The 22,532-nt window shown below is 41.9% G+C and overlaps 2 protein-coding genes across 2 annotated transcripts in view; both read left to right on the top strand.

The window, feature by feature from the left end:
- Positions 1-487: 487 nt before the first annotated feature.
- Positions 488-3,329, top strand: pcna (proliferating cell nuclear antigen). Its single transcript, XM_076099228.1, has 6 exons — positions 488-904; positions 1,906-2,003; positions 2,121-2,188; positions 2,282-2,476; positions 2,624-2,747; positions 2,852-3,329. The coding sequence occupies exons 1-6, from the start codon at positions 684-686 to the stop codon at positions 2,926-2,928; spliced, it is 783 nt and encodes a 260-aa protein (XP_075955343.1). The 5' UTR covers positions 488-683; the 3' UTR covers positions 2,929-3,329.
- A 10,840-nt stretch (positions 3,330-14,169) lies between these two features.
- kcnip3b (Kv channel interacting protein 3b, calsenilin) overlaps positions 14,170-22,532 on the top strand; it is a 43,823-nt gene continuing 35,460 nt past the window's right edge. Inside the window, exon 1 of the mRNA XM_076099264.1 lies at positions 14,170-14,245. Within this exon, the coding sequence (XP_075955379.1) occupies positions 14,240-14,245 (6 nt within the window). The 5' untranslated portion in view covers positions 14,170-14,239. The remainder of the gene's footprint in view (positions 14,246-22,532) is intronic.

The raw sequence follows: 22,532 nt of genomic DNA, 5'->3' as shown, positions 1-22,532 counted from the left end.
AAAATGGGTTTGATGTTGCAATGTTGTGCATTTGTGAAAAGGGGGGAAGCTGATAACAGTTGTATCAACAGTCTGCGGATGTTCCTCAATCTGCTTTTCCTACATTCATTTTAAATGAATGTAGCACTTCGGGCACTTTGTTTTTCACAAATTCCCCCCAAAATTGTTAGGGCAATACATTTAAATTAATTTTTCTATCTCACTATCTGCTGTTTTATGTGTTTACTTTGTATGTGCGAGGCTAAATACATATAAATAACTTATTATATAATTATTATATAATATATTTATATTATGATTTACGTTTTTTTTAATCCATATTATTATATAATATTGCCTGTATTGTTGTCAACATGTTATTACGTGGTATTATTCTGTGTTGATTGTTGTGTCCTCTCCAAGATAGCCGATATCAGTCCTCACTCACGGTTGGGAGGTACCGACAACGGACACGGAAGTGACGTAAGGACGCCGAGTCATTAAAAACTGAGGTTAGCGCGCGCTTCCAGCTCAAAACCTTCCCTCTGCTGTGAGAGTGGTGTCTGCCTGCTGCGCTCCCGCTAGCTAACAACTCAAAGACTGAACTTTTAGAGCAGTCTCACCATCTCTGACGGAGTAACGCTACAGGCGACCCACTAATCTCTTCGTTATAATCCACGCAGACTCAAAACTCCACAGCAACCATGTTCGAGGCTCGCCTGGTGCAGGGATCCATCCTGAAGAAGGTGCTGGAGGCTCTGAAGGACCTGATCACAGAAGCCTGCTGGGACGTCAGCTCGTCCGGTATCTCCCTGCAGAGCATGGACTCGTCTCACGTCTCTCTGGTCCAGCTCACCCTGAGACACGACGGCTTCGACTCGTACCGCTGCGACAGAAACCTGGCCATGGGAGTGAACCTCAGCAGGTGAAGACCTTCACACTACGTTGCAGACCGCTCTTTTAGTGCAGATGGTACTCTTATTGTGTCTCAATCTGTCGCCGATAAATTAGCATAAGCATCTGCTGCCTGAAGTGACGTTAGGTAACTTAGTTTGAGAGGCCGACGTGTCAAAGTTTCTGCGCTGCTTAAATGTATGTAAAAACAGCGGAAGTTTGGTTTGAGCGGTTTGTGTACACACAGGACACGTAACGTAGCTCTTGGCTAAATGGTAAGTTTAGTCTCTTTTGTTAGCATAACTGTCTAATATGTGAAGCTTACAAAGAGGGAGGCCATCTTGGGAGAATTGCCCGGGCATGTCTCTCTACTGGACTGAGCCGTTAACCCTTTACTGTCGGGGTCAAAACCAAATGGTGGTGTTCACATGTTATTTATGAACAGCTGGTTTGGTTTAACACACAATAATTGTTCAGTGTTGTTAGTGACATTTGGCGCAGTTCGAAAGCCGACGTCATTTGAGCGCCAAGTGCTTTGGCGGGAATTGTTATTCAACCCGGGAACTTCCACTTCCGGTGCACTGCCGCCTCTCTTTGTAACATAACACTGGTGTTATGGATCATTTTAGTTGGTGAGCTTTTGATGACTTGCGTTGAAGCACACACCTGCTGTACTTTAGAGCAGTAGATGTGTTTTATAACGTCACTGTATACATGTTAAATACATATGTGATTTATAGACCAATTAATTATTATTGTGAATAAGCAGCAGATTAACTGTTAATGAATAGTTTGTTTGAATGCAACTGAAAACTAAAGGGGAAATTATCAAATTGCTTATTAATATATATATATAAAATATTAATTTCAACTAAATTTTTAAATGTGTAATATAATAGAGAAGAAGCACATACTCACACTTGAAGATGGGAAGTATTTATTTTCCCTTTATGATTTATCTGTCTTTAGAATAGTCTACTACTTTTTCTTTCAAGTGATTTGACATGTCTTTTTTTCCTCCCTGTCGTACAGTATGTCAAAAATCCTGAAGTGCGCAGGAAATGAAGACATCATCACCCTCCGAGCAGAAGACAATGCAGACACACTCGCCCTGGTGTTTGAGACGCTCAGTAAGTTTTTGAGATATTGACATTGAAGCAGTATGACGTCATCATCACAGATGCTGATTAGCTCTGTTTCTTCGGGATCAACGTCATATTTACCTCCTTTTCTTCTCACTCTTACAGACCAGGAGAAAGTCTCAGACTACGAGATGAAGTTGATGGACCTGGATGTGGAGCAGCTCGGTATTCCAGTAAGTCACTTTCTTACCTGTCCCCGTCTCTTTGGCTCCGGCACACTTCATCCACACCGTCCCTGACCTTTCTTTGTCCGTCTGTCCTTCCAGGAGCAGGAGTACAGCTGTGTGGTGAAGATGCCCTCTGGGGAGTTTGCCCGTATCTGCCGTGACCTGTCCCAGATCGGTGACGCCGTCATGATCTCCTGCGCCAAGGACGGAGTCAAGTTCTCGGCCTCAGGAGAGCTGGGCACAGGAAACGTCAAGCTGTCCCAGACCAGCAACGTAGACAAAGAGGACGAGGCAGTGAGTATGAGCGCTGGAGCCAGACTAATACGTTTGGGTTATTAGTAACCTAATGACTTTGGCCAGTTGTACTAATTCAATGTCATCTTGTTTAAGATCTGAAACCATTGTTCGATTGACATTAACTTCAAATCGTTCTGTTTTTAGGTTACTATTGAGATGAATGAACCCGTCCAGCTGATCTTTGCCCTCAACTACTTGAACTTCTTCACCAAGGCAACGCCGCTGTCTAAGACGGTCACCCTCAGCATGTCCGCCGATATCCCCCTCGGTAAGTTCCTCCGTCCCTTTTTAGTATGTAGGAAAGTCTTCGTTTGGATTCTCAACACCTTTACAGGAACTGCTGTGGCAATAACTTTTTTTGTCTTTCTTCAGTGGTGGAGTACAAGATTGCTGATATGGGACACGTCAAATACTACTTGGCACCCAAGATCGACGAAGAAGCTTCCTAAGTTGTTTAATAGGCAGAATAGAGGAAAGCAGGCGACCGGGACGAGTCCTGAGTGATCGGAGGGCTGGATGGATCTCATGGTGGACGATGATCACTGCGTTTCTTATTTCCTGTCTTACGAGAGTCACAGCAGGAGGTTTTATAAACTGTCGTCTGTCGGCCACACCAGTGATGCCACCTGTGTGATGAAGCTCCAGTGTTGTGACTCTTCAGGCCGTGTGGTCCAGCACTCACGCTCTCTATTTCTGCCCGGTTTTGGGGAAGCCGATATCAATTGTCCCATTCCTTCTTGTAGATAACGCATTTGTAAATACTTCCTGTGGTTTCGTATTGTCAGCCAACCCCAAATGTTTTTGTGTTCATTGATTCAGTCCGAAATAAATGATTCAAGTTGTTTCCAAATCTTTTTTTTTTTTGAGCTTTTAACAGTTTTGTGGACAAAATGTTTTAAGCTGAAGACGCACTTGCTGCACCACAGGTCTTCGTGGTCATATTCTGATTTATTTTGAATAATTAGCCTTAAAAGTTCAACTTTTAAAGTTGGTGTTTATTTTCAACTATCTTACTGCATTCTAGTATGACCTGAGCAGCGAGGTAAGGCCTCATTTCAGATAAAACATTCCTTTTGTACTTTCCTTTAGATTCAGAGAGCAATTCAGAACTGTTCCAGTATCTTTACAGTCATGTTGGTATTTCTTATTCCCTTGAAGGTATTTAATGCCAATTTGATAACATTTGTGGAGCTAAATGTACTGAAACCAGTAAATTCTAAATATTGCCATATCTATTTTCTACCACACATTGACTTAGGCTGACAGTACATTTATTTAAGTTTCCAAACCCTGGTCGCTATTCATTAATTATTATTTAATAATAAATAAAAGCTATTGCTGTTAAGTAAACTCATTTGATTGAAAAGTACTTGACCTCCCTCTGAATAATAGAGAAGTAGTAAGTGGTGTTAAAATAAGAAGTTCAGTGCAGAGTCTGGCTGTTCAAAACCTCTGCAGCAGTAACCACGCGTAGACACTAGGTGGTGCTCTTTCACTACTGTCCGCGTGAAAGAAAATGATTAAAGCCGTCCTGTCGAGTCACATTTGTGAAATCATTTACACCAGTGATGCCACTGGTGAAATCATTTATTCTGAAGAAATATACCCTAATCTAATTCCAATTAGGCAGTTTCCCCCCCAAAGGACAAAAAGTCAAATTAATCACGAGGTGTATGGATTTATGGAAAACGCCTCAAGCACGTGTCATCTTCAGTTATTCCACCGAGGCGAAGAGGTGCTGACGTCACCTCAGAGGTCCCCAGAGCTTCAGCTGTGTTAACGTGCAGCCAAAGATACCCGAGAGACAAGTCTGTCTCTGTGCAGCTGGTTCACATGTTGGACTGCAGGAGGGGACGTTCGTTAGAGTCAGACCGCTTTAATCCTCACAAAGCTTTAATCTGTTTCACAGCCACATCTGGCCCCAGTGTGTGAACTGATCTACTGCACACAGAGTCTGTAGTGAGAGAATGTGACGGGACAGAAAGAAACCCGCTGATATCTACTTCTACTTGTGACTTTTAGTCACGGTTTCATTTGGTTTGTGTGCTTCAGAGAATAGCGGGACATTTTGTGGTGATAGAAGCAGAGTGATAGCATGCTTGGAAGCTAACGGCTACAGCTAAACCAGCATCCGCTTAGCTTATTTTAGTTTAGCTTAGCACAAAGACAAACAGCTAGCCGGGCCCTTTCCAAATGTGGGGGGAAAAATACCAGCACTCTAAAGCTAACTAACTAATTAACACGTTATTTCTCTTTAGTGTAACTTTTAAAAACTGAAAGAGGCTTCAATGTTTTATGGGCGGTTATGGTCAGGACCAGTTCTGAGGCAACCACCGGTTAGTACAGACATAAGGCTAACGTTAGCATACTGTTTGAAACAAAATAAAGCAAACACATTAACTAACTAACTATATATAATGTGTTAATTAGTGAACTTTAGTAGTGCTGGTAACAGGAGTAATAATTTCCTTTGGACAAAGCCAGGTGTGCTGTCTCCACTCTTTATGCTAAGCTAAGTTTACCGGCTACTAGCTATCGCAAAGAAACATGACTGGTAAATTATCAATCTTTTGACCTAGCTAGTGTTAGCTAAATGAGCTAGTTAGCTCATTTTGACAAGAAAGCCATTCAACTATTCCCCAAATGTCAGATTCCTACACTTTATCAGTCCATCATTCTATTATTATTTCTTTCTCTCCATTATTCCCTTAAGGAGGCCATTTCTCATTTTCCAGGCCATCACTGTAAAAATCGGATTCTTATCTGATCTTAAGTGTCCTGGTTGAATACAGAATAAAATCAGCCCGGGGAGAGACAGCAGAGCGTAGACAGAGCAGATTATAACTCCACACTAGATTGCCTGCGATTGTAATCCCACACTCCTCTCCTCTGGAATATCAAAATTCATCTGCTGAAAGGGGCTGAGCGCCAATAAAAAAGCTTGCACCCTCTCAGCAGGTTTTAATTTTTTTTTGTGGATTTATTTTTGGCAAATACATTTGGTATTCTATAATTCCCAATATGTCTGTCTGAGTTGTCTAAATCCGTACCAACTTTCCACTCTGCACTGAAATGTTCTTGAAAACCTATTAGGGAAGCTGCACTCCTCGTATTATATTTTCTAAAACACAATGTACTGCAGCCGTGGATTTGCCTGATTAGGGCCACTGTGTTCCAGACAAGAGAAGGAAGTGTTCGTCTTCAGATGCAGAGCAGAGGAAAAGAGATGGAGACTGTCATTTTAGGAAGTGACCGATAAAGCAAAGCGACGGCACAGCCATTTAAGCTGCCTCAATATTTAATTAACCACCAGGTTAAGAATAATTACTTCCTGTAACAGAACAAAGAGGGTTCAACCTGATTGGGGTTTCCGCTCCTGAATCGGCCACAATTTCAGACTGCGATGCTTCATGAAGATGAATCCTGTCAGAGCTGTAATTATGAGTTAATGGTTGGAGCAGATTTAGACAAAATCAGGCCAGTCAGACCATATATCTTAATGTCAGAGCCACACAGAGGAGGCTCAAGTTTCAAACTTAGCATACCGTTTCAACTTTTTTTATAGTTTTACTTAAATTATTACTGATTTAATTATTACTGTAGTTATTATACATGCATATCAAATGCAAAAGGTGGTAATTACCATCCGTCTGCTTGTTCAAGCAGCTGAATACAACACAGACCGGTATTACATGAGCAAAGGGTAAGGCAAGTTCAGATGTGTAGCCCTCATGTGACGGCTTTACATAAGACATAAATCCACATTAAGACAAGATGTTAAAGAAACACATAAGTGTGATTGTAGGATTTCTAGGGTGGCCAAATATCAGCGCCTAATGGGAAAATACTTTGGCAGTTTAAAAGATGTTAGCTTGAATGCTAACTGGTCGATTTTTCAAAGCAAAATGAGAGAAATAACAGAGCCCTATAATGCTAAATCATTTGTACCTCGACGTGTCAAGAGGAAAGGTCACAAAGGTAATAATGAAATATGCCAAACAGAGTTGTAAATGCACTGAGGAGCCCTTTTTTGCACTTCTGGTTTGATGCTACTGCATTTCATTGTCCTATACTTGTACTCAATAAAGAATCTTAAAATAGCTTACACATCATGGCCCTGAAGTATCACATTTAAGTGCTGAGATGGATAAAAAAACATTTTGTATCACAGTGAGTGCAGAATAATAAAATGGGGAGACCTCAAACCAGTTTAATAGTTTCTTTGGTGTGCATTACAAAAGAACCAAAAGAAAAAGGAAAACCAAATAAAGGACTTTAGGCCAGTTAATAAACAATCTTTAGGTCTTTATCTTTTCATTGGTCGATGAGTTCAACAAAATAAAAGTATACTTAAAGACAAAAGCAGAAGTGAACCAAAGTCCTCTCAAAGTTACGCAACAAGTTACCTTAAATCTCCACTTTCATCCAACATTTGGCTCGTGTTTGTTGTTGGTTTCTGACACATCAGTCGCGTGTAAATAACAATTTTACCATTTTTTTCAGCAGTTTCAGACTTTCTTTGATAAACTGAGAACCAACAGCATGACAGGCTCAAGATCAAAATCAAGCAATTATTTAAGTGTAATTCTTTTATATTTTATTGCCTTCTTTGTCAGCTTACTGTTGGCTTGGATCTAGCCTGTTGTATTCAAGTGAACCTGATCTCCACAGTCTTATCGTGAGGCAGCAGTCCTCTCTCTCTCTCTCTCTCTCTCTCTCTCTCTCTCTCTCTCTCTCTCTGTGTCTCTGTGTCTCTGTCTCTCTCTCTGTGTCTCTGTCTCTCTCTCTGTGTCTCTGTCTGGCCTTTAAATTGCTTTCCGGAGGCAGGGGATTCTGGCCGAGGAGATAAGGGGAGCTGGCTGTCTTTCTCTGGGAGGCCGGGGGAGTGTGCTGAGCGTGGTCCATCTACCGAGTCAGAGCGAGGAAACGACCGGCGAACCAATTTTCATAAACCACCGTCGGCCTCATCAGCAACAAAACAAACTGCTTGTAGATGAAGGATGTCAAAGCACAGGAGATTCTCACTAAAAGTGCCGATGCTGCGGAATACATGTCTTTTCGTTTTCCTTCCTGTCACTCAGTCGGGTCCTGGAGGATCCCCACCCAACCCCCCAGTCCTGACACTCTCTTACATAAGCCCTCAGTGCTCTGCTGTCTCTCCACTAGACCTTGTCGTATGGATTATTGATGGCAGCACAGAGCGAACAGGTCCTCGCATGGCAAGGACACTGACACATGTGATGCGAGATCCACGTGCTTCAAACCGTTCCGCTGCATATTTTATGTCTCATTATAACATTTAGATGCAGCGTGATGTGTGTTTCTGGTGTGTGAGGATGCAGGGGTTCCCTCTCCACAAACACACTTCACTTCCTGTGTACACACGACCGCAGTAGGCCTACATTCATGTCGCCCTCCTCTTCATCCTCCTCCCCGAGCTTCGATTTCACGCGGCGTGCCTCACCAGCTGACACTCGTGTATTTCTGACTATGCTCGCTGTGTTGAAGTCATCCCCGCATGAATTAGCATATTAATGGGATGTCCTCTTTCGTCCCTGTTTTCTGTCAGTCAGATTTCACAGCAGCGAGGGAGACGGACGAGGCCGTGCATGCGGATGGGGAGGAAGAGATGTCGGAGCGGGCTGCGGCTCGGGAGTCCCACCTGAGTGAGATCGGTGCAGGTGGGACGAGTGATCACTGTGGTCGATCTTAAATGGTGCTCAGGGACAATGGGAAGTTGTACATCACTTCATTTGTTCAGTGGTGATCCAAATGAAAACATGAAGACAGCTTATGCCGGGCTGTGTTTTCAAAATGTGAATTATAATCTGCACAGGTGTCATAATTAAGAATTACATTTTAGTATTACTATGAGGTACCTTGTATTTCGTGGTATCAGAATAACTCACTGAACTCACTGATTTTCACTGATTTTAAATAGTTTTATTTCTAACCAGCATGTGAAATTCTGATCTTTATTTTTTCAGTAACCTAATCGTTCTCCCTCCTTTGCTGCACGTTGCCTCCCCTCACAACCACATCTTTGTCCCCTCTCGGTCCAGGGATGCCTCGGTTCGCTACTTAGCAACTGTTTCCACGGCTACAAAGTTGCTCCCTGTCTCCCCCCCCCCACACTCCACCTCCACAATAAGTCGCCGGTGTCCCTCTGCTCCTTTGAGCCACTGCCTCTGTTGAACACTTCCTGCTGTTTATCTTCATTTAAACCACCAGGACACCAAACTGTCTGATGTTTGATACGATGACTTCGTTATGGGTTGTCTCGTGCTGTGTGGAGGACGTTGTCCAGCTCCATGATACACTGTTCCTCTCTGTGGGGACATGCTTGGAGCTTTGTATCTGCTGGTATTGGTCCGAGGAGGGCTGCACAAAGTGTATTGATGAATGTGACAGCCAATTATGCTTTTCCTTATCCCCCCTGTGGGTGTCAGTGAGCTCTGATGCGCCTGCTCTCTGCACTGATGTCACTGAGACAAATTGCAGCTCATTGTCCGCATGTTTCTGACTGTCATTCACACAGAGAGCAGAAGAACTGTTTGAGTCTGCGGTTTTGAGAAAAACAAGTCCGCAGAGACGCACGGAGATAATAAAGTAATACGCAGTAATAATGCTGCTGGGTACATTCAGACATGAACGCAGGCGTCAGAGCCACAGAAAGATCTATTTATATCGCTCCTAAAAATAGACTTCCTTCTCCATAGAAACGTGAAATCCTTCACACACTTGAGCTGCTGCTGTGTGTGTGTGTGTCTTTCTGTTATTCGTCTATTTCTCCAAAAAGGTGGATGCAAATTAGCGACTGTATCATCCCAGCTGTGAGGCTCTTTCTTGGGGAATCTCCGCTCTCCCTCTCAGCCTGCAGCAGACAGGGTTGGTACAGTGCTTTGATGATCGGCCCCACCTCCTCCACCGCTTCCTCCTTTTCATGGTGACGGGCTTTCAGTTAAAGCCGACAGGCGCGGATTCAGGCGCATTACTTTACAGGAGCAGAAAAGGGGGGAAATGTGTGTGAATCCGCGGCTTATCCGCTGCCGTCTAGTTGATGTGGAAAAGACTGAATGACATGGAAATGGAAAATCCAGCCTCTTACTGCGTCTAAACAAAAACAATACAATGTGCAAAAGCAAAATGATCCCGGTCTAAAAGACTGACATTTAACGGAGATCATTTTTGATATTCTTTTAAACTAAAAAGCCAGTACTTTAAGGAAAATGTTGGTTTAATTACTTTGATTGCAACCATCAGCCACATCATCATGCTGGTGCTGTACTCCGATACTGTAGATAGAAGGTAATATAGTACCCCATTAATTATGTGCAAGTACTCAGACAGATGAGACACTCAATGAGGTTGGTTAAACACAGAATACAACAACAGAAGGATGTCTTTCTGTTGTGTTTTGTCTCTTACATACCTCCTCGAGTGTCTCTCCCACTAACAAACATGAAGGCCAAATTAAAGGAAAAACCAGAGTACATGAGTTTAGAACATAAAGGAGACGCTTTCATACAAGTGTAATGTTGTTGTGTAGATTTTAAATACAGTCTAATCTCATCAATGGCTCCTATCATTTTTCAGTCCACTTTAATCTGACAGCTACTGTGGTGTGACTTGTTCTCTGTATAATGTGTGACAGCACAGATTAAATCTACATCATGAGATCGACACAAGGTCACATTTCCAACACAGAAGGAATACGTGTTACAATCACTCAAAGACAATCAGTGAGTCTCATTAGTAGAGAGGTGGTTCCCAAACTAGGGGCCTCCCAAAGGGGGGCCAACTTAACTCTTACAGGTTCATCATGAGGTGATTCATTGTAATATTGTACCTTTTACACAAAAGGATTTAGATTTCAGACTTTTCTTTACTCATTGCTATTTCCTTGTTTTGTCTCCTTATCTTGTTTCCTTTCCTGTTAGCCTGATGTTATCTCTCGTCTCCTGCAGAGACTACAGATGTCCTTGGGGAGGAGGGGGGGGGGGGGACCAGGGGCCCGACTCAACCGTCTGATACCCTCCTCCCCAATGGGGCTCAGGGAGACTGCTGCCGATCTTCAATCAGATCTGTTTCCGTCAGGTTTCTCCTCTGTGCGTTCAGATGGAGCTGACCCTCGCACTGATTGTTTGCCTTTCTCTCTGATAACTGTTATCCCCTCTCGCTCGTGTGGAGAAAGACAAATCGAATGTCCAGCCTGTGTGTGTGTGTGTGTATGCATAGATAGGCCGTTATTGAACCTGGAATGGTTAAGTGAAACAAAGACAGAAAAGTGAGAAGAGAAAAAGAGGGGTAAAGGCTTTGTGTGTGTGCGTGTGTGTGTTTGTGTGTGTGTGTGTGTGTCTCTCTCTTGTGAATGTTCACTCCCTCCATCACTCACACATCGACACACTGTCCTCCTTCATTGGCTTCTAAATGATACTCATCCAATGAGAGAAGATGCCATTATTTGTGCAGTGTCAGCTGTGTACGTATTATGTGCCTGTGTGTGCGTGTGTGAGTGTGTGTGTGAGGTGTGTGTGAGGTGGGGATGGAGTGGAAAACAAGACGAGAGGAGGAGAGGAGGAGAGGAGGAGAGGAGGAGAAGAGGAGATGGAGATAACGTGTGAGACAAGGACGAGGATGCTGACAGATTTGAGATGATGTAAAATCCACTTTGTTAAAAGTCTTTAGAGATAACTTCAGGAAAGAGAGATATAATCTTCTCCTGACCTTTTGACCTTTTCTAAGGGACCGCTGTCTTGTTTCATTGTGCTGCATCTCCTCAAAATAGCACATTTACAATAAGCACGGTCACTTTCTCACCAACCTGTGTTGTTGTAATGTTTGGTGTGACCTTGTGATACAATCTGTCACCGATAGTAATGTTTAAAAAATGACCGTTTGTCCAACATTGAACGTGATACCTGCCTAACTGAGTAATCCCATCATGGGTCCTCTTAAATTTGTATTATTCATACGTTAAATGAATTTGTGTTGAATTGATGAATGATCCTCCTTTTGGTTGTTGTATGTTTACGGCACTGTAGTATTTTACGTTTGATTTAATGTGTTGTAGTGTTTGGTATTCTTCTTTTGGGCTCCTTAAACGATACATTATTATATTATACACTATATTTTTATTTATAATTCCTTATAAGGTAAATGCAACTGAACTAAGGATAAAAAGCAAAAGTCTGTGTATGTCCAGGAACATTTCAGTTGCAGTGTGTCAGCAGGCCTGGGTGATAATGTTCCACTTCTCTGTTCAACATACATCCAGCGCCACTTATTGCAACAGTGGAGCTAACTATCTTCACCCTATAGGGGTGACATACTGTAGTGGACATACTGTAGGCTAGCTTTGATATTAAACTCCATGTGAATGAATATTTGCTCACAATGACGTCTGTGTGCTGAGGAAACATACATGTGGTGGCTAATAGGAAGCAGTTTTATTAGACAGATGGCCTCTCCTCATTCATCCTGCTGGCTATTTACATTTCTTGGCTGTTCATTATGCAATCATCATGATGCTTGACCTGACTGGATTACTATTGAGCATCTCTCTCTGTCTCTCTGTCTCTCTGTCTCTCTGTCTCTGTGTCTCTGTCTCTCTGTCTATGTCTCTCTGTCTATGTCTCTCTGTCTATGTCTCTCTCCGTCCTTCTCTCTGTCTCTTATGTGTCTCTCTCTCATACTCTCTCTCTCTGGCAGCTTTACAGAGAGCCAAGGTCACCTAAATTGATTCAGTTCCTCACCAAGCTCACATGGATTTTCCAGCAGGGCTTTAATTGCATTTCTGTACCAATCACTTTAATGACAATCACACACACACACACACTGTAGTCTAATGCAACACACACACACACACACACACACACACACACACACACACACACACACACACACTGTAGTCTAATGCAACACACACACACACACACACACACTGTAGTCTAATGCAACACACACACACACACACACACACACACACTGTAGTCTAATGCAACACACACACACACACTGTAGTCTAATGCAACACACACACACACACACACACACACACACACTGTAGTCTAATGCAACACACACACACACACACACACTGTAGTCTAATGCAACACACACACACACACACACTGTAGTCTAATGCAACACACACACACACACACACACACACACACTGTAGTCTAATGCAACACACACACACACACACACTGTAGTCTAATGCAACACACACACACACACACACACTGTAGTCTAATGCAACACACACACACACACACACACTGTAGTCTAATGCAACACACACACACACACACACACACACACTGTAGTCTAATGCAACACACACACACACACACACACACACACGCACACACACACTGTAGTCTAATGCAACACACACACACACACACACACTGTAGTCTAATGCAACACACACACACACACACACACACACACACTGTAGTCTAATGCAACACACACACACACACACTGTAGTCTAATGCAACACACACACATACACACACACACACACTGTAGTCTAATGCAACACACACACACACACACACACACACACACACACACTGTAGTCTAATGCAACACACACACACACACACACACACACCCACACACACTGTAGTCTAATGCAACACACACACACAGGATCTCCCTCTCTTTCCTTGACATGCTGAAATGGATGGATGCTGCAGTGATCATGGGGAGAGGAAAGATGAATGAGAAAAGGTCAAACCAGTTTGTCTCTTGTTTTACATGCAAACATCAGTAGGCTACCATCAATTAAATTACAATGTAATACAAAAATAACCCCACCAATTAATGTAAAAGATGACATTAACAAAAATTGACCATTGAAAGCTTTACAAAGTTTTATTGCGGGGTTGTTGGTATTAACCTATAAGGATTTTAAAGGGGTTTATATATAATATGTAAATATAAGCCAACTTGTAACTAGTAATAGTTTACTTTACTAATGAGAACACATTTTGGGTTGTCAGATTTTAGGGTTTGGCTGATGTTTGTCCTCCATCATGACACTTGCTTTATGTTTTCAGGTCTACATGATCAACGTGTTTCCCACCTTTTAATAAACCAACAGCAAAGGTTAAGTCACTTATAAATATAAAGTATGTTCATACGTTTTCAATGAAGAGGGAAATGTGAAGATAAGTAGAAAATACATTTAGAAAATCCATGTTAACACCACAATATACGTATTTATAGGTAGGCCACTGTTCTCCAAATGCATGGAAATGACATGAACTGGAATCCAGCTGATTTGGTCGCATGTCAAGTGTTAACACTCCTTCATCCTTAAAGGGTTAACTACTCACATAAAGTCATATCCTGACTTCAGCAACAGACCATTCATGATACACCCTGCATTAATGCGTGCAAATCATCAGGAGTCATGCATTAGCTAAGCATTACTCATGGATATGAGCTGTGTACTTGTTATTAAGTGTTACCCAGCATAAGTTCAGGTGACATGAGGGGACTAAATCCGCTAACCAGCCTGTTGACTTTGCCTTTACACCATCATCAGGCTGTAAGAGATGAAGGTCCGCTTCCTCTCTTGGCTGCACCCCCTCTCTCTCCCCCCCCCCCCCTCCCGCGTGTGTGCGCACATTCCTTCGCATCCAGTGGAGCGGCAGTCGGAGTTTGAGGGTCCGCGCAGAGAGGACACACACTCGTGCATAAAACCAACCAGCCGTCGGTGTCGCCGTTATAACACAGGACAACATGCAGGTAAGACACGAATGTAGCCTCATCTTTTTCTTTTTTTTTTGTAAATTATCCGACGTGAACGCGACAGGTTGAAATCACGATTTTGTTTTATTGTTGCGCGTGGAAAAAGCAAAACTGCGCCTTGAGTTAAATGGATGTACTTGTTGGCGAAATTGCTATTTTGTCTTTTGTCTATCTTGTTTTAAAAAATAAATCCTCAGCGGCTCATTTGCTCACACTTTTATTTTTATTTTTCCTTTAAACTGAGTTTCGGAGTGAAGTTATGTAATTGCGTCCCCGCTGGAAGCGGTGGAGGAGACGCGCTCCTGCAAACGGCTCCCAGCAAGTGTCACTCGGCGTCACGTCTCCTTCCACCCAGACTTTTCCTCCCTCTCTCACTTCGTCACATTTTCAGCATGTGGGTGGGTGGGTAAGGGTAAATCTGTGACATTCTTTTCAGTGTGTAGCCCCACGATGGGGGAAGAGACCTCGTGTGGCTCCAAGTGACTCGCGCGTGACTTCAAATCTGGCTTAAATTCCGCGCAGTCTTTAAATCCTCGATTCTAGGAAGAGGAGGGGAGATTGTGTTTGTAATTCTGCTTTTGCCATCCTCTTGGCGAAAATAAACAATTAGGCAGATCGGTCCTCAGCAACAAGCAGCCTCTGAGTCTGAGCCTGCAAGGTGGAAGCCCATGCAGCCTCCCTAAAGTGACTTCCACCAGCTCTTCAATACCCCCTGAATCTGATCTGCTCAGTTTCCTGGAAGCGAGGAAAACCTGTTAGAATTCCTGTTTGCACACAGGAAGCTGCAACCATACTTTGTTTAACCTCACTTGTTTTGTGCCCAGGTGCAAAACACAAGATCACTGACAGAGAAAACTGTAAATCTGATCATGTCAGACATGAACAAATGGTCTCTACACATACTGTACACCCGCAGCTGGACGCACACAAACATCTCATATCTGCATGAACACCACACACACACACACACACACACACACACACACACACACACACACTCAGCTCTAATGGTGAGAGTGTGGTGGGAGGCAGATCTTCTCTGTGAATGATGAGGCTCATCATCAATCACTCAGTAAATCACTCGATCAATCGGCATAATCAGGTGGAGAGCTGAGGTCTGCATGCTTCGGTGTGTGTGTGTGTTTTTTTAAATTTATGTGCACCTAATTTTTCCTTTTTTTGTTTGTTTGTTACGGTTGCTGTTAATGGCTTCCAAGTATTCATTTTTAATTGAATCAATTGTTTTCATTATCGACAGAAGGTTTTCTCGATTAATCACTCAAGCGTTTGGTGCACACATTTTCATCAGATTGTGATAAATGTCACATCACAATATCCAGAACTGATGGTGACATTCTAAAGTGTTTTAACATTTATATATTTACTTTGCCTGTACAGAAGAGTAGGAAAATCTAAAAATATTGACATTTAAGAGGATGGAACCTGGGAATTTTGAATTTTTTTGCTTAAAATAACAACACTTTGATTATCAGAATAGTTCTGTTGATTGATTGCTGTTGAGCTCTAATCTTCTGTTTGTTTTCTCAATGAATCGATTCATTGTTTGAACTATAAAACGTCAGAAAATGGTGAAAAATGCTCCTCGTCATTTGATTGCTTGTTTAGTCCAACCAACTGTTTGAAAGGAAAGAAATATTAAATTTAATATCACAAAAGACAAGCAAGAACTCAGCAATGTTTGGCACTTTTTCTTTAACAACGACTTTATCAATTATCAAAATAGTTGTCGATGAATTTTCTGTTGATCGTGTCAGCTTAAATTTTGTATTTGTTTTGAATTTTAGAAGCGTTAATCTCTTCTGTTCCATGTACAGAAGTCAAATTCAACATTAACCGTTTCAGTTGGAAGAATGTCCTGAATTATTAGTATCGGCAGCCATTATTAGCAGCAGTTTGACACCTGCCACAGGCCGACTGCAGCAGCCCCGCTCCTCCAACATTTCATCCCCCCCTCTCTCTCTGAGTATTGACATGCAGGTGTTTGAATTAAATCACGCTATGAGGCATCTGGGTGCCTGATATTTCAGTTTTTGACTCCCTTCAGTTTATTTTGTGCTGGAGAATGACTGTTTGATCAATACGGTTTGTTGTTTTCAGTGAGATCAGAGTCCTAACATCCAAACATGCTCTCATATGTAACATCATTATCTATCATATCTTTCACCAGTTTGAAAAAGTCTCAGTGGTGATGTCTTGACTTTTCTCAAGTGAGTGATCCCATTTCCATTAAAGGATAAGTGTGGTGATATTCCATATAATGGTTTGTTGTCTACAAACAAAGACCAGAACAACAATGAATTGATCCACCTCTCCACCAAAGATACACCAAACAAACGGAACGTCGTGGAAGAACCCAAAGTGGCCCAGTTTGCTCCTGCTCGACTGTTTTCAACATGGCGGGCAGGTCACAAACTTTCTCATGCTCTAAAATATGTTTCTGAAAACATGTGAGGCGAGAAATAGGCAATACAGTAATAGTAAATAAATCCTGATCCAGATTTTATGTTTTGTTTTGCAAGCCTGGTGCGTTGCGATGGACTAGCCTCATTTGCATAAAGTAGAGGTCAAGTCGTAATTATGCAAATTCAGATACAGCGAATGGTCAGTGAAGGCATCTATAATGCGACTCACGGCCAGATCTCCCGTTCTCCATAGAAGATGAATTTGGACAGTTTAGTTCGTGTTCAGTAATTGGTTCAAGAGATGATGTGTTCTGTTGAAATGTTGAGGCAAGACCAGCCCACTGTTGCTATTTTCTTATTCTGAAGGACTGGATTTAAATACCTCTCATAATTGTGGGGAATGTGAAAGAGGTATAAACTGCTGTTTCACTGTGCAACATGATCTTATGGTAAATGTTAGTGTCACGTGGTCAATACTCTGACGGTCGCAGTCAGTTTCAGGCGACAAAACTACTTGCTTAGGGTTAGAAAAAAGATCAGTTGTCAGTTAAAAACAATATCTCAACTTTTGTATTTGCATGAGACATGAACGTCGGTCCCCAGGGTGAAAGTCCTGTGTTTGTTTGACCCGTCCACCAACGCTCCCTCCCACTCTTAGCAGACTTTCTTGCTCTTAATACTGACTCTCAAACAGGTCATGATTCCCTCTCTAATATCAATTTTATATTGCTGTGAATACATCTCATTTTACAACTGCATTTATTCAAGTTTCTCGCCAAAAAGTCAATTTTAAAATTCAAATTTACAAGAGTACATTTGAACACATCATAATAGCGTCATAGTTTACCTTCGCCTAATACTAATTTTTATAAAATAGGGATGGAACCCATCGGAAAGTAACTCAATGCAACCTCGGTAATAAGCAGGACTGTGCTAAGGAGAGACTCCGTGCTGTCATGGACGATCGGCTGAGAACCGTACGGTTTCGATCTCTTTTATTGAGTAAACGCTCTTCTGTTGACCTATAGAGTATTGAAGACGGCATTTACTTGGCATTGTTGGGAATCCTTGATTTTCAATTAGAGCAGCCCAGATTATTATGGCATGGATTCAAATGCAGCAGATTTGTCACGATTCATTCTATGAACTCCAGCGTAGAAAGACAAAAATATGGTTTATAGATTAGTAATGCCGTTCACGCTAAATTCCTACCCTACGTATGTTATGTAATTTAAAGATGTTGCCTCTCTCAACATGTGTTCTTTTATGGTTCCAGACAGTTGGAGACCAATTCGATACAAAATAGGATATTGGCTCTACAGCAGGGGTGTCAAACTCATTTTCACTCTGGGCCACATCAGCATCATGGTTTCCCTCAAAGGGCCGGTTGTAACTGTAAGACTGTATAACTGTAACTACTCCCTAACATATTGGTAAATAACTCTCTGCATTTGATTATTGTTTATTCAAGTGTAAAAATATTGTACATGCAGTTATATAAATGTAAAATGATATTTAAGCACATTTCTGTTATTATAACATAAATCCTTTTAATTTAGGGTTAAGAAACCCACATTACTCAATCAAAGATCAAAAAATAACAAAGACAAATATCATCAAACACAAGTTATTACAATAACTTTGTTCAAAGCTATTTTTGTCACCTCTCTGCATCACTAATGTCCCTCCCCGCCATCGTCCCGTGCATGGCAGCTACATCCAAGAGCTCCTCACTGACAGTCAAGTCTGCCTTCAGCCTCTTATAAACACTGATAGATGCGCTGCATCCGTGTTGTCTGTGCTTTCATCAACAGCTAATGAAAAATACAAGTACCTGCTCGTCTCTTCGGCTAGCTGTGTTGTTAGATTGCTGCTAGTTCCTGAACTCGGTCTGCGATGGTCTTTCTTCACAAACTGACATTTGTAAAAGTCTGTATGTGGTCGGAGCTCACCTGCTCACATACCTTTAGCATGCACTGGGCTGTAGCTTTTGTAAATATATTCTGCTGTGATTGCAGTCTGCCTTTTAATTCTTGGACAATTTTATGTTTTTCTTGGAGGCTAAATTTAGCTCCGTGTTTGGTGTCAAAATGCCGACGTGAATAGTATCCTTCATCACCGACACGCCTCATAACACAGAAGACAGACCCGTTTTTCTCCTTGAAGCACAAACCTGTATTCGCTTTCCCATCTTTCATTACATTTTCTTCCCTCTGCATCAATTTTTCTCTTCGTGGACATTTTGGGATTATTTGTCGATCTTTTTCAACTCAATCACTTGTTGGAAAACCGCTTTACGGGCTGTTCCCTCTCCTGTCCATCTGTTGTGATAGTTTTAATGTCGGTACACAGACAACATGCTATCTCATAATTTCAACTTTCTATCTCATAATTTCAACTTTCTATCTCATAATTTCGACCATGGGGATATTTTTATTTTCAAGTCTAACTTTTAATTTGTTTTCGAAAATAAAAAAAGTTTTTTTTTTTTTTTTGCTGGCGGCCACATAAAATGACGTGGAGGGCCGGATTCGGACCACGGGCCTTGAGTTTGGCTGTACCTGCTGTAGTTTCTAAGGTATCACCTGTTCAATAGGTGGAGCGATTGGTACATCTAGACCCAATAAATAATTGAACAGGTCTGGTAACTGTAGTGGGAACAGGGATGGGCACCACACACTTCTGATCAAACACCAAACCCAGTGGAGAGCCTGTCATCACTGTGCTGCAGAGAAACACGGCATGCAAAGGTCATTTTTTAGTTGTTGTTTTTATCTCACCCTAGTTTAATTTTCTCAGGATCTGGCCTTTAAAAAGGGGCATATTTATCATCCCAAATTAGCTTTGATATGGTAAATTGGTCCAAATCGAGAATTTATTTTTCTTCAGCATAATGTGTGTGCGTGGAGAAACACGCACACACACACACACACACACACACACACACACTCTCTCTCTCTCTCTCTCTCTCTCTCTCTCTCTCTCTCTCTCTCTCTCTCTCTCTCTCTCTCTCTCCGTCTCTTTCACACACTCTCACATGTATGAACAGAATGCGGTCCATATGGATGTGCCGTCACTCCCACAGTCACACTGATTCACACTGACAGCCATACTGAGAGGCTCAAGCCGTCAGGACACAAATAGTATCAGCTCTCGACCATCAGCCTGCTCGCATATATTTCTTGCAGCAGGCTTCACGGACAGAGCTGCACGACGCCCCAACCAGTGTAGATGTTTTTCTCTCAACTCTCAGCGAAGGTTACAGTTCTTCTGGTTATTTTATGTAACAAACTGACAACGGAGGGTGGCACATTTCCAAAAGTGATGGCGCTCTTACGACTCCATCTGTGGAGCTATTTCTTCTGTTGTCGTGTGACAACACTTGCTGTTTTTTTTTGCTTTTAGCTTCACTCTTTGTTTTCTGTGCTTTTCCTTGTTGAGTTGTTTTTCAGTTGTTAAGTTAAACAGAGACGTACAATTAAATAGAATGAGATTTACTCCTGAGTTAATGTTTTTTCAGCTTTAGTCACAAAAACTAACTTGGTTAGAAAAGCTTCTTGGTCAACGTCAGGTGAGGGAAACATTGCTGTCATTGTTTTAAGAAAACAACCTTGACTGGTAGAAAGTGAAATGAGAGGAATAGCGGTCTCCTGTGTCCAAGTCACACACGTTTCTAACCATTTAACCACCATATGAGGTTACGTGGCTCTAACACAACACCACATTACTTCTGCCTTTATTCCAGTTAGACAGGAGTCATTATTATTATATAACCAAGACCACAAAGTTCCCTCACCTCAACCAAGTGCTGCAAGTGCCTAAACTAACAGTAAAAACATCAATTATGTTGTAGCTCCTTCGAGTGGATTCAGTAAGGATACTGAAAATCAACTCGGCCTACATTGTCAGTGAATGCTTCGGAGATATGTTTAGTACGAATTGTGCAACATTACGGGTTCATTCAAATCGTTCCCTACTGTTTATGATAAAAAACATTATGTGTCTATTAATACGTGTCTGTTGATTGCTAATTAGTGGTACGTAAATGTGGAAAAAAATGGACAAAATTGAAGCAGCAGAGGCAGATATATCCTTAATTTTAATGCTTAGCATGGGGTTATTTTCTCTAGATTCAACGGTCATTATCCAACCATTGTTACAGCAACTCCTCGCCACTAATCTGATCTACATGTTTAAAATAAAATGGGTAATCCTTTGTGCTGCCAATCATTTTGTAACACTAGGTATCAAATCTCCCAGTGAATCTGTGTGTCGTTTTCATGCTGCTTTGAGATGTGAGACCATCTCGCTCTCCTCTGCAGGAAATACCGGGCGGTAGGATTGATGTGTGCAGGTTTTTGTTATCAAGTATTTACTGTATCTCTCTCCCTTTGTGCTGTCAGTGCTCGTCACACACACCCACGCGGCCTACCTCCCTAATGTTTAATTCCCTGTTGGTATTTCTGCTTTCCCTTTAGCGTAGCCTGGTGACAGGTGACATTATGGAGAGAGAGTAGGGTGACTGTGAAATAAATTGGAAGCAATGAGGAGGTGAGGAGATGGAGGGATGGAGGACAGATTTGTGCAGACATCCAGGGGGAAGAGAAACCATAAGTAATAACGGCTAATTAATTCCAAGTGAAAATGGATTCTGTAGTCCTGTGGATCAATTAGAATAAGGTTGTATTCAGGAGTGTTGAACAATAAAGATATATTGAATGAGAAAAGGGGCCAAGGACAGATTCGAAGCTTATAGTTGGGTTTATGGGATGAATAGGATTAAAGGGTTAGCCGGATACGGTTGTAGCTTATGTTAAAGGAGCAGAGTGTAGGATTTCGAGGGATCTATAGTAGAAATGAAATGTAGTATTCATAGCTATGTTTTCATTAGTGTACAATCACTTGAATCATTGTGTTTTAATTACCTTAAAATCGGCCCTTCATATCAATATATGGAGTGGGTCCTCTTCCACTGAGTCCGCGATGTAGCACGGCCCTGTTTCTACAGTAGCCCAGAGCGGACAAACCAAAGACTGGCTCTAAATGGTGCCTTTCACATTTTTACTTTACCCGAATGCCCCCACGCACGCTCGGAAAGTTAGGGGTGAGGGACGTCTGAAAAAGACTCCACCCTTCAAACTCTTTCTAAACGAATCGCTCAAACTATTGTCATGCATACTGCCTCCACAGGTGGAGAAATCCAAAGCTTCACACACCTGCTGTGTCTATTATGGTTGTTAAGCTGTGATTGGACAGTCAGTGTCAGAGGAGGGTCATTCTGCACTTAATTGAACCCAAGTTTGTCGGGTTGCCACTGCCAGTTCTGAGGGTCTTTTGAGCATGCGGTATCACTGAGCTGCAGTGAGGGTATGTGGGCGGTTGTTGTGTGGCAGATGTAAAGGGAAGTGTTTGTGTTTCTACGTGTGCATTTTGGGTCTCGGTGTATTTATAGTCTGTGCGCTTGTGTCTGCTTTTATGTGTCTGCTCTGAATTCTCATCTGTAGATGTGTTGTGGATGCATCTGTGTGGTCTCACATAAGTTCACCTGCTTATTCCTGTATTTGTGCACTTCAGATGTCCTCACAAGGACAGAATATAAATCTCTGAGGCAAAAGATAATTTATGATAAAACTGCAGGAAGCTCTGTGACAAAACATATGAAAGAGTGTGATATTCTCTTCTCTGAACACATAGACAGTAAACAGCCAACTCTCTCAGCAGAGCTTGGCTGTTGTGTCAAAATTAGCTTGTCTAATAATTGTAATGGTGGGTTTTATAGCCAACTCCTTTATGGACCTGGTTCCAATAAATGGAATAGCCCTATATCTGGAGTTCAAGTGTATTGTTCTTTAAGTTTTACT

The sequence above is a fragment of the Anarhichas minor genome, unplaced genomic scaffold (genome assembly GCF_050575085.1).
Source record: "Anarhichas minor isolate MPS153535 unplaced genomic scaffold, ASM5057508v1 ptg000025l, whole genome shotgun sequence".
Classification (NCBI taxonomy): Eukaryota; Metazoa; Chordata; class Actinopteri; order Perciformes; family Anarhichadidae; genus Anarhichas; species Anarhichas minor.
The sequence above is the reverse complement of the archived record's forward strand: the minus strand, read 5'-3'. Positions and strand labels throughout refer to the sequence as shown.

Bases quoted from the DNA above. Each gene is read 5' to 3' on its own strand.
- pcna (XM_076099228.1), top strand. From the start codon at position 684: ATGTTCGAGGCTCGCCTGGTGCAGGGATCCATCCTGAAGAAGGTGCTG. The intron at 2,004-2,120 runs GTAAGTTTTTGA...TCACTCTTACAG, and splicing joins CCTGGTGTTTGAGACGCTCA to ACCAGGAGAAAGTCTCAGAC. The intron at 2,189-2,281 runs GTAAGTCACTTT...CTGTCCTTCCAG, and splicing joins TGGAGCAGCTCGGTATTCCA to GAGCAGGAGTACAGCTGTGT.